Source organism: Branchiostoma floridae, chromosome 7 (genome assembly GCF_000003815.2).
Source record: "Branchiostoma floridae strain S238N-H82 chromosome 7, Bfl_VNyyK, whole genome shotgun sequence".
In the NCBI taxonomy this organism is placed as follows: Eukaryota; Metazoa; Chordata; class Leptocardii; order Amphioxiformes; family Branchiostomatidae; genus Branchiostoma; species Branchiostoma floridae.
The window spans coordinates 9,073,392-9,088,217 of NC_049985.1; the positions used below are offsets into that span (position 1 = coordinate 9,073,392).

The 14,826-nt window shown below is 44.1% G+C and overlaps 1 protein-coding gene across 2 annotated transcripts in view; it reads right to left on the minus strand.

Annotated features, from left to right (window-relative positions):
• Positions 1-435: 435 nt before the first annotated feature.
• The window catches only part of LOC118419897 (vascular endothelial growth factor C-like), a 19,299-nt gene continuing 4,908 nt past the window's right edge, over positions 436-14,826 (minus strand). For both annotated transcript variants that reach the window (XM_035826552.1, XM_035826553.1), the window contains exons 2-6: positions 8,543-8,756; positions 3,906-4,096; positions 3,000-3,154; positions 2,291-2,557; positions 436-1,958 (exon numbers count right to left, since the gene is read on the minus strand). In XM_035826552.1, coding sequence (XP_035682445.1) covers positions 1,862-1,958; positions 2,291-2,557; positions 3,000-3,154; positions 3,906-4,096; positions 8,543-8,756 — 924 coding nt within the window. In that variant the 3' untranslated portion in view covers positions 436-1,861. The remainder of the gene's footprint in view (positions 1,959-2,290; positions 2,558-2,999; positions 3,155-3,905; positions 4,097-8,542; positions 8,757-14,826) is intronic.

The following is a 14,826-nucleotide window of genomic DNA, read 5'->3' on the forward strand; positions in this document are numbered from 1 at the left end:
TTTAAAAAATATCTGAGAGTTGCATTTGTCTTCAGTCAAGTTCAATGACTTTACTGAGCATGACATTGATGGCCCTTCCCCTGAAGGAACAGGTCGCTGTGTCGACCTGATGTTTTGTTCTTATATTCCGTACCACGACTGATCTCAAGTCTACATACAGTGATAGAATGTGTCTATTTCCTTCCGTGGAAAACCTAATCATTGTGCATATGGTGATAGACTACTAGTATTTAGTCCATGCCATGGTTCGGCGAACTTTACCGGGGTCAGTTGTAGTTTCCCAGAAAACGCTTGGAGGCGTTGCACACCCATGTACACATGAGGGTCCTTTGGGTGACTGCCAAGCCTCTTATTTACACGTAGCCGAGCATGCTCCTCCGACCTTCCCTCCTTAACTACGATTGGGAATGTTCAAATACAATTTCAATCTGGATAAAAAAAACGAGATTTACTTCCAGACGTTTCGAGTGACAGATCGAGATCTGCAGCGTCACTACAATGAACTGGCGGAACAATTCAATACAACTGCAAGTACAGCTGACTAGAAAAACTGGTAGAACATGTCAATTCACTATCCCCTAAGGATCGTATACAAAGGTCACTCAAATGTGAATCATAGTTTCATGAACTTCATATTCATATTGTTTACCTGGATGTCTAACCTTCATAAACGTAGAACGGATGGGAGGATTTCGGGAGATATGGGTCGCCTGGTGGTCGATTGCGGCAACCAAATGTTCTGAAATTTTCCATTCACCAAGCGTCGCTGATGTGTTGTCAACAGCAGCATATTTTTGGGTTCCGTTTCAAGAAAAACAATTCGCCTCCAAAGAAAGCAAATATAAACGTGTATTGCATACATCACAGGGGAGCGAGTCAAAAAGTTGAACAAATAGAAAACTGTGAAAGTTGACAAACTCAAATATCTTTATAGTGATAGAGCTTTGATAAACCAAAATTGTTGATAAAATATTCACAATGCGGTGCATTTTGAAGAATACGCAAGTTTTTCTTGTCAACTTTTATCCCTCGCTCTACAATAATAGTCACGCCAAACTTACTGATTCTGTTTACACATACGAATAGACATTAAACCTAATACTATACAGCACAATGAAGCATAACATAATCAGCCTACATAAATATAACGTTTTTTACAGCAATAATAATATTACAATGAATAATTATGTTTCAGCAGGCCTCCTGACACGTGAAATCATTTATACACAAAGCAGAGGTGCCAATACAGCGAAATGTGTGTGGATGAAAACGACAAGTTATCGTTTTTTGTTGAACATACAAGTGCCATGCTTGCAGATATAAAAGCAAGATATTTTGGCGATATATTCCAACAATAGTGTGCACCAGATATGAATCGCTAATGTACACCTGCATTGCCTAGATTATCCATTATTATCATCTATAGATGACACACAGTTGTATGTGAAGTACTCCATACGCAAAAGTACATATTTCTTTCGTATCACAGTAACGGAAATTCGGTGTGCAGTTTTCCAAGTTGTGGGTCGTTCATATCTGCCATGGTGTTGTTGAGGACCCCTTGCGGACTGTGCGGGAAACACATGCTAGATGCTTACCAAGGGTCCATCAAACGCCCCATTGCCTTTACTAATAAAAATAAAGCACATCGCAACTGAAACGCTGCTGTGTCCTCAGGGTTTCTTGTCCTGAACATGGAAGATCCACTGTTCTCAGGACCTTATCTATTGCATTGGAAGGCAAGTATTAAGATTGTCTTTTAACCATATCACAGGTTTCGAAGGATATCCGTGGTGAGGTGTTTTTCCGATCATTATTTTTCTTTTGTTTTGTTCCTTTTTAAGGCCTTCCTCGAGCTAAATCATCCACCAGCAAGCATGACGCATGCGCAAACATCCTCGCTGTAAACAGTCCCCATCGGGCATGCCACGACGTAATGGCAAATCTTCGGGACGCACCTGGAAGGGAATATTAAAAACAGTCAGGAACTTGAAACTTTGAAGTGAAAGCAGCACTGAGAAGCATGTGAGACTTATAATTGGAATGTTAATGTGTCATCCGCGTTCAACACGAGGCATTGAGCCATACATTAGACTATTAATTAAAGGGAAAAAATGTGGTATTTTGTGGTAGTTTTTGTCATATTGACCAGAAAAAATTATTGTTTTTTTTCTGAAATCAGGCGAAAATTAATGAGGGTGCGGATATCATCCGTAAGATTTACTTGCTGTGGCCTTACTATTCGGCCAGGCGGGAGTCTAGTAGAGACTAGGAGATTTCCCACACGTACTTGCATGTGCCCCAGTGCAGTCTGTGGCCGATTCTCTGACACCGGTTCCTGTAGTAGGGCGGACAGGTGCACTCACACGTCTGCGGGTCCTCTATGAACCGCCGGGGGCACGGCCTCTTGCACACGCATGCGCACTCGTCTTCTCTCCACTCCTTCAGCGGTCCGCAGTGGTCGTCGTCAGCTATTACCGTTAGGTCGCTGACGCATGCGCAGTCTCTGTCGTCCCATTTTTGATGTGGCCCGCATGTTTTATTTGGTGCATAACATCTGTAGGGACAATCATTACATGGTTAGTGTGGCTCATCCAACTAGAACGTTGCTTTCAGTTTCTCCTCTTATATTCAATCTGTCTTCTTGCTGTACAGATACATTTGTACACCAAACAGACATTCTTTCAAATGTCTAAATTACGTGAGTTTTCATCTGCATCCTTTTTGATATGCAAGGACCTGAACTCTATCGAACTTTACCAGCTTTTTCCTAGTTGACGTTTCGTTTACTACATTCTCACTTGCTTCCCATGGTTTCTGTGTCTTTGCCTTTATGCTAGGGTCACAATTTCAAACCGTGGCCCAGTCACAGTCATAAGAAATATGCATAGATTATGCTGGTGACTATAATATTTACGTTTTGTATGTTTTCCTGTCTTTTACATCATACTTTTCGGTCCCACAAATGACCTGCCGCCGGTTTGGAAGTGTGGCATTACCTTGTGTTGACATGAGGTGACACGGCTCGCTTGTAGTTTCCCCGCTGGAAGAGGAAGGACGAACTGGCGCCCATCTTGGCGCGGCACTCGCAGCGGGTGTGGTTCTCAAACGGCTTCGTCACAGGGTTCGGGCCGCGCAGACCCACTTCAAATATCTGGAAATAAAAATCACGAACAATTCACCTTTTGATAATCTCGTAAGAAGCGCGATTAAATCAGGCTAGTCAAGAACATATACATTTATGTAGAATTCCTCACTGTTTAAGAGACCCACTTCATACTATCATATCTGGGAATGAAAATCACGAACAATTCACCTTTTGATAATCTCAATATCTCCTTTCATGGAACGTTTCTGGCATACAGTATACGTTAGAGGAAAGTGATGACACATTGATATTGCACATGTGGCTCAAGAATATATATGCAGAAATTACTTACCTTATTCAAATACAATTCAATCTCTATTTGATAAAACGAAGATTTACTTAGGAGTTAGTGGTTCAACCAGTTTTTTCTAGTTAGCTGTACTTGTATCGAATTGTTCTGCCAGTTCATTCTAGTGACGCTGAAGAAGAGAAACGTTCTGAAGTAAATCTCGTTTTTTTTATTCAGTTGAGGAGATTGAATTGTATTTGTATATTGTTTACCTGAATGTCTAACCTTCATAAACGTAAGAATTCCTCATCGTTTTCGAGACCATATTGTTCTTTGAGTGAGTCAAGAACATTTATGTAGAATACCTCACCGTTTTAGAGACCGTATTGTTCTCTGAGTGGGTCAAGAACATATATATATATATAGAATTCCTCCCCGTTTTAAAGACCGTATTGTTCTTTGAGTTTTAGCGACCATATCATTGTTCTCTGAGTGGCTGAATAGGACCATATATGCAGAATTCCTCACCGTTTTCGAGACCATGTTCTTCTCCGAGGCGATACACTCGTACATCTCGTCGTTACAGCAGCCTCCGCAGCGGAAGACGGAGACGCAGCTGGGGCGGTAGGTGACGTCAGTCGGCGCCTGGAGCTCCGTGGCGGCGTCCACGGCCGTCTCTCGGGGCTTACAGAACGCCTTCTCCCACTCCTCATCGACCTCTTAAAACAATACACAATTCTTTAACTGGGTCATGGTCACTATCACATCTGGTCACATCATAACGAAAACAGAAAAAAATGTCCTAATTAATTGTGCAATTTGGCGCCTGATTTGTACTTTATTATGTAAGGCATCTCCAAAGCTACATATCAACATTCCAAATATCATGACGATACGTCAACCCTTTCCCGAGTTATTCCCCATCAAGGGGATGATGCAACTACGCAGGCGCAGAAAAATTCCTGTAGAATTCCGGGAATTTTTGCCAATCGGACATGTCATATACTTTACTGTTAGGCTAGCCCCTAAGGCATCGCCAAAACGTTATGCCAGCTTTATCTTCCGACCCAACCACTTGTTGATTCTTGATACTCTAACAAGCATTGCTCTTCCAGTCTTGTTTCTTCACAAAACTGATTGTAAATGACATATCGTTTAGCTGTTGCGCGACCTGGATATCAAGAAGTGCGGAAGGCGAGGGCTGAAATACTCCCGTACCTAACTAGATATGCCATGCTGTAACGTTACCAGTGTTTATACCACCACCCTGCTGACAGGCCCTCCAACCGAGCGCCATGTGAGAGGTATCAGATGGGGACCCCTCTAGCCTCTCCCCTATCCCACGGAATTACACGTAACCTCTGCTATAATCCCACGTTTTGGAAACAGTTCAGACATACTGTTATTGTTGGCCGTCCCCGGCCTTGTATCTGCCGGCAAGGTCCGCCATATTTAAAACTGGGATTAAGAAAGGGCACGTCGCTCCCATGCGTGTTTGTTACTACAGGAATTAAGACGGAGCTCTCCTGTCACTGTTTACGACACGTTCGTGGGTACAAAGTGTCATAGGTCTGCTGAGCGGCTGCCTTTTCACACACTCCCTTCGATAACACAAACCTTTCCGCTTAACGAGGCAGAGCCAGAGACTGGGAATGGGTCGTCAGATGTGACTAGAGGAAGAAACCCCACCGTTTCGGCATCTTACAATACAACATGTTCGTATTTCTTCTAGCCACATGAAGAACGTGCAGAGATTGGATAGTTTTACAAGACAAACAACCAAGAAGTAATGTTAGAACTTCGTCATACCGGACCAGGCTAAGATTAATGATGACATGACGTCAGGAAAGGTCTGTTTGTCCTGCGTGTTCTGTACTGTCTATGCTATATAAGACCGTGCATCACTTATCTGAAGAAAACAGTCACATTCCCATCTTTTTTTTATTTGTGCTTTTCATTGTGCAGCGAATACTAGTACTTTCCTTGAAACCATGAATGGAATCGTAAAAGCTAGAAGTACTACATTTCTACCGAATGGTCAGCAGAGCTGGTGGTTTCCTTCACTCGCTCGTGGGACAAACGGTCGAGTGTTAATCTTCATTTCTCTGCTTATGAAATTTTTTGCAATAAAATTTGTGTGTTACATTCAACCAAAATAAGCGGAAGTCGTCTAAATTTTTTTCAATCCGATGTGCGTGCCAAGTGATAGTCTGTCTCGATCTCGAGACGAGCAGCGAGACATTTCATGGCGCGAAGGGCCGACTGGCAACACAGTTGTTGTCTAGGTTTTTGGTGTTTGTTACTCATCTAAATTGAGAGAAGAAAATGCACACAGATAACAGCTCTGCAGATCACCAATACAACGTATCTACTTCCCGAAGTGAAACTGCAATCACAAGGCAGTTGATAGCTCTTAACACGTCCTTACATTGACGTTGCACACTTGAATGACGTCAGAAATACAGAAACACTGACTACCACTGGACGACATTCTGGTCTTCCCCTTTTCCTGGCCATAGCCAGTTGCCAAAAGGGAAGCTTCGTCGGTCGTATCTGGACATTTCCGTGGGAGGTTAACCGAGATGTTGGCATGGAACGCGACAGCGCATTATTGGATTACGTCGGCGTGTTGAAGTTCACAGCAATGGCTGGCAGAAACATGCGGTACAGTAATGTTATCCTGCATGTTACCGGCGCTGTTGGCACGGAGGCGCCCAGCCTGCGGGCACACACAGATAACATCAGGAAGTGACTCGTGTCCTGGCACAACGTCTCGTGTTCATGGTAAACACTTCCTTGTTGACTTGGCCTGATTACATCAGATCAAGTATGCCAAGGTTGTCTTTCGTACATTGTCATCTGCAGTGGATAGGAAACTTCCCTCTGAAGGGTTGGCGACGGGTTTTACTTCATTCATTAAGAAGTAAAGCTTCAAACTGTCAAAGTATCAAAGGACCTTCCAAGCCCGAGAACGAAACACAGAAGATGACGTTTAGAGACTAAAGGTGCACTCTCACTGCACTTGCGTCAAGCTTGCGTCACTTCGAAAGATACTCAACGAGTTTCAGGGATAAAGAATGAGATTTTTCACTTTTTGTGTATTTTGTCGTCTTCTAAGTCATACTTTTACGTACTACGCAATATCTAAATTATAAAGTAAAAGAGAAAATAACCAAACAGTGACGCAGTGAACGAACCCCGCAGTGACGCAAGCTTCCCGCAAGTGCAATGAGAGTGCACCTTGATTTATGTCTCTGCAAGTCTGAAAAGGAATGGTTCACAGCTTCCTAGACGTTAAGTATGGTATTGTGGTTGGTGACGTAAAATGGTGACCTCGTCTTGAAGGACGATCGACGCCGTGCTGCCATTACCATGGTAACTGTAATCACTGTTCTAACACCGCCCTCATTAGTCGTGCGGTAATGCCGAACTCATCCGCGATCTTACCTCGGACTAAACGGTAAAACGGCGCGTAAGAACTACTTCCTCTGTGGGGATTTAGTCACTTTTAGTTGACTTTAAGGTGACGTTTCTGATACTTACTTGGAATATCGCGTGTAATTTCTTCCAATCCTGACTCTGAGTCTGACTTTTTGCTACCAATGTGATAAACAAAATACACAACATTTCTTCATGATAATTATACATAATCGCGCGATTCACAAAGTGAAATTATATGACATGTTATCTTAACATAGGAAATGACCTCCAGTTTCCCTTTCGTCGTCAACTACAACTAAGGAGGAACACGAATGAAGGAGATTGTAATATTTGTATGCTATAATTGATTTATGATCAAGCCCTTGATGTCTTGTATCATGACGAAACGATAATCTTAGTGTGTACTTATGATGAAATCCTTTCCGAGCCAACGGATGCGATGCTGGTGGTGGTCCAGTTCTCACCGCCACTACAAGCTTTAATCCGGCCTAACATATAAGAACACGTGGATTCCACACCAGCCTAAAGCCCGTCCTCTGGTAACAAGGCCCTACTCAGCGGCCTGACCGGGCGACGTGCCCAGACAGAGTGGAGTCGGGTTTTTACCTTAATCCTGTTTTGGCGACCGTTACCCGTTTGTGCCATGCCCCCTACCTCGTCAAACGAGAAGAGTCCCCAGAGTTGTCGTGCGAACGCCTCACACGATGGCTGTTCAGACACCTCGCGGTGACCCGCACAGACCCAGACGTCTATCAGCGAACGATGAGTGGTCCAAAACCCGACAACTTCAAAATACGGTTCACTTGAATCTTCTACAAGGCGTAAAAGGACCACCCGAAAGAGAAAACAAACGGAGTGTCTTTTTATTCCTGAGCTGGCTACACAATGTGTTTTAACTAGGAAATGTAGCCGGGCTGTGGTTTTCTTTCAAACCTTGTTTGAATCTATTCGTGGAAAATATGTTGCACTCGTAATGACCAGATTTGTTGCTGGCAGATGTCTCTGTTTTGTACACTAGTTTAAGGTATTTAGAGGCTTTCTGGACAGGAATCAGAGAGAGACTACCATATGGTTCCTGTGGTTGCATGTCTCCAGCTGATGTTTTTGTACTCTACACATGCATTTTGATGTTTTCATTTTTAGATTTTTACTCTACACAGTAGGTTGTATGTACGTGGATGGAGATGACGTCATCATTTAGTCTTCTTAATTACATGTATAAGGAACGAAGCGAATGGTTTCAGAGGTCTCCGTTTAAGAAGTGGGGAGACTTATAAATCAGTCTTAATCTTTAATTGATAGTGTGATTCTTTCTATCATAGGCATACAATTGAGTATTAGGCAGTTAGGATTTTGAAACACCCAGCAGGACCAACTGCAATGACTCAAGAGTCTTCAATCGTTAGAATCAAGTCTAGTCTAGTCAAAGCTAACTCTTTCTTTAATCTTCTTTCGTCAGATTGAGGTCTTTCATCAATTCAATACCTCGTATGTCTCCGTTGGCAAAACAGCTTACACTGTCCTTTCAGATGATGCAACACAGGTCTCTGTACAGAGCTTGGCTTTGAGAAGTTTCCCAAGCATTCTGAGACATGGTACGTTCGGTCACCTTGCAGTGGAAACGTTTTTATGGGCGACAAAGAAGAGCCCGGCCAGCAACACTGTACCTTTTCATACAAAGCTATTGATATAAAAGACGTGTAACACATCACCCCAATACTCACTATTCACAATGTCCATAAGGTCCATGGTAGCAGCCGCCGCCGACCGCCCCATCCCGGACCCATCCTCGCTGTAGTCGGACTGATAGTCGGACAGGTACCGCTCCCCTCCGCCCCGCATGTGGCACATGATTTTCCTCCATTGCTGGGGGTAGTAGAGCCTGATGAGGTCCTCCGTGCTGCCGACTCCCGCCAGGTGTCTGTCTAACCTTGACCTCTGCGGGAAGAGAACATGGAGATCTGCTCAAACACTGTTTGTGTATCTATGTCTAAATCATGTTTATGCCATAATGGGCATGATTTATCGTAAAGTTAGTCTTTCTGATGGCGTAGAATAACAAAAACATACAGGATGTGTTTGGATACTATTTGATCGTTTTACAACAGTGACTGACAGCTTGCCCCTGGCCTGTCCGTCGTAATAATGACTTTTGCCCTCTGTGCGAGCCTCACCAGGGTCAGGGTTACAACAGAATCAGGACACGGTAACCCAAACATGCCTTACCGACAGACTTTTCAGCTCGTTGCCATGGCAACTATCCCTTATGACATCTATAGTGTTATGTTTTCAATTAATATTTCCATATTTGGGAGCTTGTAGGACGGCTTGTAGGAGTCTCTTCTGTCCTCTCCGTTCGGTCTCTTCTGTCCTTTTGCGGAGAGGACTTGGGAGCTGGATACCAGGCTACACGACATCCGCGACCAGTCACAGTCCCTGATAATGAACGACCCCTAGCTGATAAGCGGGCACATGATAGACTATGGGGCGCATATAGTTTGAAGGGTATCTCCCACACATGACCGTGAACTCGGTAAGGATAACAATGCCGTACCTGGAACCGAACCACCGTAGGCGGTCGTGGTCTGAATATCTTATAAGTGCTTGTGACAGGATGACACCAACATTACCTGATTTCCTTATTCAACGAACATAGACGTTAGTATAAAATTAACGCTATCTTGGTGTTATTGGGCATCGAACCTTACAAATCATACTTTTAGCTCTTGATTGATCCTGTCAGGTCATCAAATTAGATTCCGTCCATGACATCAGGGTTAACTAACGGTCATGATTTGACACAAGTGAACAGTATCAGATGGAGCGGTTACAAAGCCCAGATGACCGTCAAACGAAACCGCTCAAAGGTCTCTGCCAGCGTCAGACCAAGAGAGGAAAATAGCAAATGGCGAAGGACAAGACTTGGTCAAAACAAACATTTGAGATGGCAGACAAGAAACCAGTGGCGTCTTTCTTAATTACCATGTCCCAAATGACTGCAATGCACGCAGGAAAGGTCAGCTATGAGAGGTGATTTCAGGTCAGCGCGCCTTTAGGCGAGGCACCTTTGCCTGTAAACTGCCGGTGTAGTTGAGTGCTCTGTTCTGGAGGGCCTGTTTATGTCATTCTCGGCTAATTTTTCTGAGTGCTTACCGTTGAATATTACCACACATGTCTTTCGGAATACCATATAATCTAGCACGAAATAAGTCCTCTCTTTCGTTCGAGACCGTCTTTGTAGACCATCGTTGAATGCAATTCTGGACGCAACATCTATTGTAGACCGTGTCTATAATACGTAGTGACATACTCACGCGAAAGAAAAAAGTTCTAAAAGATTATCAAATGTTTTCATCATTTTATTCTGCTTGCAAACGATGAAACAAGGTCAAACAATAGGCAAACGCTGTTAAAGCATTTCCTTGGCAGTTTCCAATGCGACCAACCCCAGGCAAGAACTGGTGGACTCCATTCCCTTCCTCTCTGCATCTAAAGGGTTCGGTCAAGTGGTCCTTTATACGTCTCCGGGCCCACTATGCTGTATGCTCTATCTACCACACCTTGTTATGATGCAAGACGAGCCCAAAGGTCTACAGGCACTTGAAGCCCGTCTTTCATCGAGGAACATTCCCTTTCAATATACATGGTTTCAGCTGGTTGGGTGCGACTTCTAGAGCGTGAAAAGGCGGCGAATCGATAGTTTCAGCAAACCGAGCCGCCGACTGATGCAACACATGAAGATAGCTTCCACATGTACGTTTGAAGAGATGACGTCAGATAGAGGGGGAGGGGGGGCATGTTGGGCAGAGAAGCAGAATGAACTGTGTTTGTTGTCCTACGAATTTCGCTGTCTTTATCTTAAGACCCGCACCCTGCTGAACTAAAGTTATAGGTAACAGTTGAACCCTTTGTTTATCGTGCCAGTACTGGAGCTACACTATCCAGCTGTTCTTAAAAAAAAATCGTCCAACTCAATGATCATGATCCTCAACGTTTGGTCCTCCACACCGTGACACACCTCCACTCTTCGATCATAAAATGTTTTTTTTTTTTTCTAAAGAAGACTGAGACTAGGTTCTTGATGTCTTGTTTTCGTACTCTCCTGAGATAAGCATGCTGCCTATATCTGGGACGATGACTTAGTCAGTAGCAGCCTTCAGAAGCCTTGGTGCGGACTACGGTAGGTTCGGGAGATGAGAGCCACATGTTCACATTGGGACAGTGCGGAGGAGTGGCGAAGATGAACTGTGCTGCCGACTTGAGAGACGACAGCAAGTCGCACAGAATCAGTCAGCCCATTTCTTAGCGTTGTTTTGTAGTTTCCGCCATGACAGGGACCTTGACATTACAGACCCGCAATAAGAGATCGGCACAGCTGTGAAATTGTCTAATGGCAGCATCAGTTTCTCACCTACGAATACGGTATCTAGACTTTTCCCTATAAAAGTAATTATCTAACGTTACCGAGAAATCCACAAAACGATTGATTCTGTCGCAGAAGAAAAGGCTACTTGCCCGAAGCTAAGGAAAGTATACTCTCCAACCAGAGGTTCAGCTCCGGCTGTTTTATACGTTCTGATCGGGCTTTCTATCTGTACCGTTGGCCGGCGAACATTTACAAAACGGTACAAAATAGAAAGCCCAACAGAAACGCCTAAAACACTTCAAAAACAGCCGGAGCCGAACCTGTGCTTGGAGAGTAGGGAAGTCACCTGTTGACTCCCTACATATAGGCCGCATATAACTGTACGGACTAAGCCACAAGAGATGAGGCGTGCATTTAAGATGTAAATATTTATCTAAAGCGTTGGAGATGAGACGTTGATGGTGACGAGACCCAGGGTCCGTCAGTACTGTGACAGAGAGCTGTAACTGGCATTTGGCACGGCATGCAGATGGACATGGTCTTTCATGGTGGGAACGGCTCTTTGACAAAGACGTCTTTTTTTTTCTATTAGCTTATTCTTTAATCTTTCAAGTGCATATTGCAGACTGTTGAAAAATTATTGTATCAAAAGTTACAACAAACTTGCGGGAAGAAATGTGGACTTCTTTACAAGCTACACATCAAGGTTGCCAATATGTTTGTCATTACGGTAGTTTGGTACTGAAAGGTTCTTTGCCTTGCACATTCCGTTCCTTTCTATTCAGAAGCCGCTGAGCCAACATCCTGTCTTTTCTATCCTGCCTTCATCAAGGCCATTGTCAGCCTGTATTAAGCGGATTTGAGAACAACGATGCCGAACCGAACACTCACACGCTCTACTAAGAAAATCCCGGTCTCGGCTGGTTAGCTTTGAAAAGCATCACTCTTACCGTACTCTCTGACATCGACTGTAGACCACTTTGAGACATAAATCACAGATGTTCATTTAAATGGTGAGCTTTGTCATGTCCAGATAGACCGAAAACAGCTGTAAGACAACATGGGATCTGCTGTACGCTCATGGATGACGTTTCTGACCAACACAGAGTCGGAGTTTTGAGTCACTTGTATAACTATAAGCGTTCTTGTTCGATGACAAAGTCAACATTGGTCATATACAAAACTTGAATATGTGGGTTTTGCTATTTTTGAGGAGAGGAATACACAGTATTTTGGCGTGGTCTACCTGCTGACCTGCTATTGTTGTGGTCCTCTAAAATGGGCATCGCGTATAAATCCTATATGAAAGCTTTAAATTGAAAAAAAGAGAGACATAGATTAAATTACTCTGATCCTGCCAGGAACACGGTCGAGTCCATTGACAGCGATCCTACTGCCCCAGAAACAGGCTCGACAGGAAATACACCAGTTAAGGACCTGTGTCTGCACCACTAACGCGTACCTGTTAGCCTGATGTTTTGTCAATAAGGAGAGATGTTTGGCACGCTCAGCAGACAGTTGGGCTGCCACGGACGAGCCATTCCCAAGGCCAGGTAGGCGGTGCAGTGTGGAAGGGTAGAGCTCACGGGTCTGTGGAGACAACACGGCCCTGCCACTTGCGTACACAAGCCTACACAGGGCCTATACACCTGTCTCGTTAGGTAAGGAGGCTTAAGTAGCGATTAAACAAACCATTTCCCCTGTTCATGCGGTTGACATTCAGCTTCAACAAGGGCTTCCTAGCGATTCAACAAGTCAATTTCTCTGTGCAAATGCCCAGACTCCTTGCATTTATATTGCCGTCTTTAATTCATCTTCCTTTACACATGCAGGACAATATAGTTGAATCCCGTCCGAAGTTCATGTCCAAAAGTCATTTGGAGATAATTTTAGTCTCTACCAGACTCCGGCCTGGCCGAATATTAATATGTGGCCGCCGGTGATAGCTGGATAGACTGCAAAAGAATGACTGGGATCCCATGGCAGCTTATCTGTCCCTATTTGGCCAAATTCTTCTCTTTTGTCATCCAACTGACACGTCTGCTTGGATACTAAGACTGATTGTAGGTTTAGTTATTTACGCGATTACAATGACGACGCTGGTATCACCTACCATACATCGGAAGAGGTCAGAGAGTGTCTTGTGTCAAGATTGCTGTGATAACCTTCTGCATCGATGCGAAGGTCCACCTATTTACGTGTCCCCGTATGTGGACCTATTAAAAGAGAATCAGATGGGCTGACTATGGTATCTAGTAGGGTAAACATGTGCGGAGGTTTGAACGGGAGCCAAGCCGTGGTCCGCAGGTAATGAAGGAGATGACCATGACTTGTTCCTCGTCATGCGGCTCATTCTGGGTGAAGGACAAGTCGGTATGAAGACCACGGACAATACCAAGCACGTGCAGTATGTGTTTGTGTAGTCACACCGAGGGGTGTGAGGGGGGCTGAGAAAGCGCAGAATGTGGTGTCACAGGGGTGAAATGACATGAACAAGCGATTCACCTTTGTGTGTCTGTTTGCCTACTGGTTTGGGGAATGCATTGAGGAATCCGGGGGTGTTCCAATCCGAACCTGCATGCTACTGGAAAGGGTTGCAGTCCTACGGTAAGCCGTACATGCACAGTGTACCTACTGAAGAAAATAGGAGGATATCTATCATGTCTATTTCCTGGTACAATAAACCTACATATGCTGTACACGGCTTCTTCTTTTCTTTGGGTCACGATCAGTGCATGCCAGTGACTGAAAGCTTATTGGATTGGTATAACTTTCGCGCTCAAAGTTTGTTTTGCGATCGCGTCATGAGCAATGTGGAAGACTGTTCGCTTTTTAGCTTTTTTGTTGTTGCTGTTGACCTTGGGGCTAGAGGGTAAAAAGTGAGAGTTGACCTTGCATACATACCATTCCGGTAATTCATTCACTCACGAAAACCACTACATCAGAGGAAAAACTTGGTCTCTTTTCTCACAACCTTTGATAGTGTGTACAAGCATGCCTTGGAACAGATCGACTTTCTGCCAATTTTTCCACCCAACTTCCAAGGTCAATTTTTGGCGCCAAACTTTGCCTTGCACGGGGTGATTTATCCCCTGTCTACCCGACGTGTCAGACCACATCGGCAAGCTTTTAGCACTGGACTTGATTTCACAGACGGTAAATTTGGACTATTTCGGGCTGCCTCGTGAACCTTTTGCTATAAATCAATCGTCAGTTTACACTCAAAGACCCGCGCCACCTTTCTCGGCCTGTAAAAGCGCAGGATAACCAGTTAGGTCTGCCATGGACCACTTCACTGCTGCTGAATCGCTAAAGGTGGCATATAACTGCACTTAGGGCACCGGTACGGCACTGCGGGGTTTGAAAGATACTCAACGAATTTCAGAGATAAAGAACGAATTTTGTTACGTTTTGTGTATTTTGTTGTCTTCTAAGTCATACTTTTAAGTATTACGCAATATCTGAATTTAAAAAATCCGATGAAATAACAAAACAGTGCCGCAGTGAACGAATCCCGCAGTGCCGCACCTGTGCCCAAAGTGCACCTTAAGTGTGATCGGGAATGGGGGATCGGAGTCTATGATTGTGTAATAATCCTATACTTTTTTTATTCATTCAAGTGGTTGATGTTTTTACTTGCTC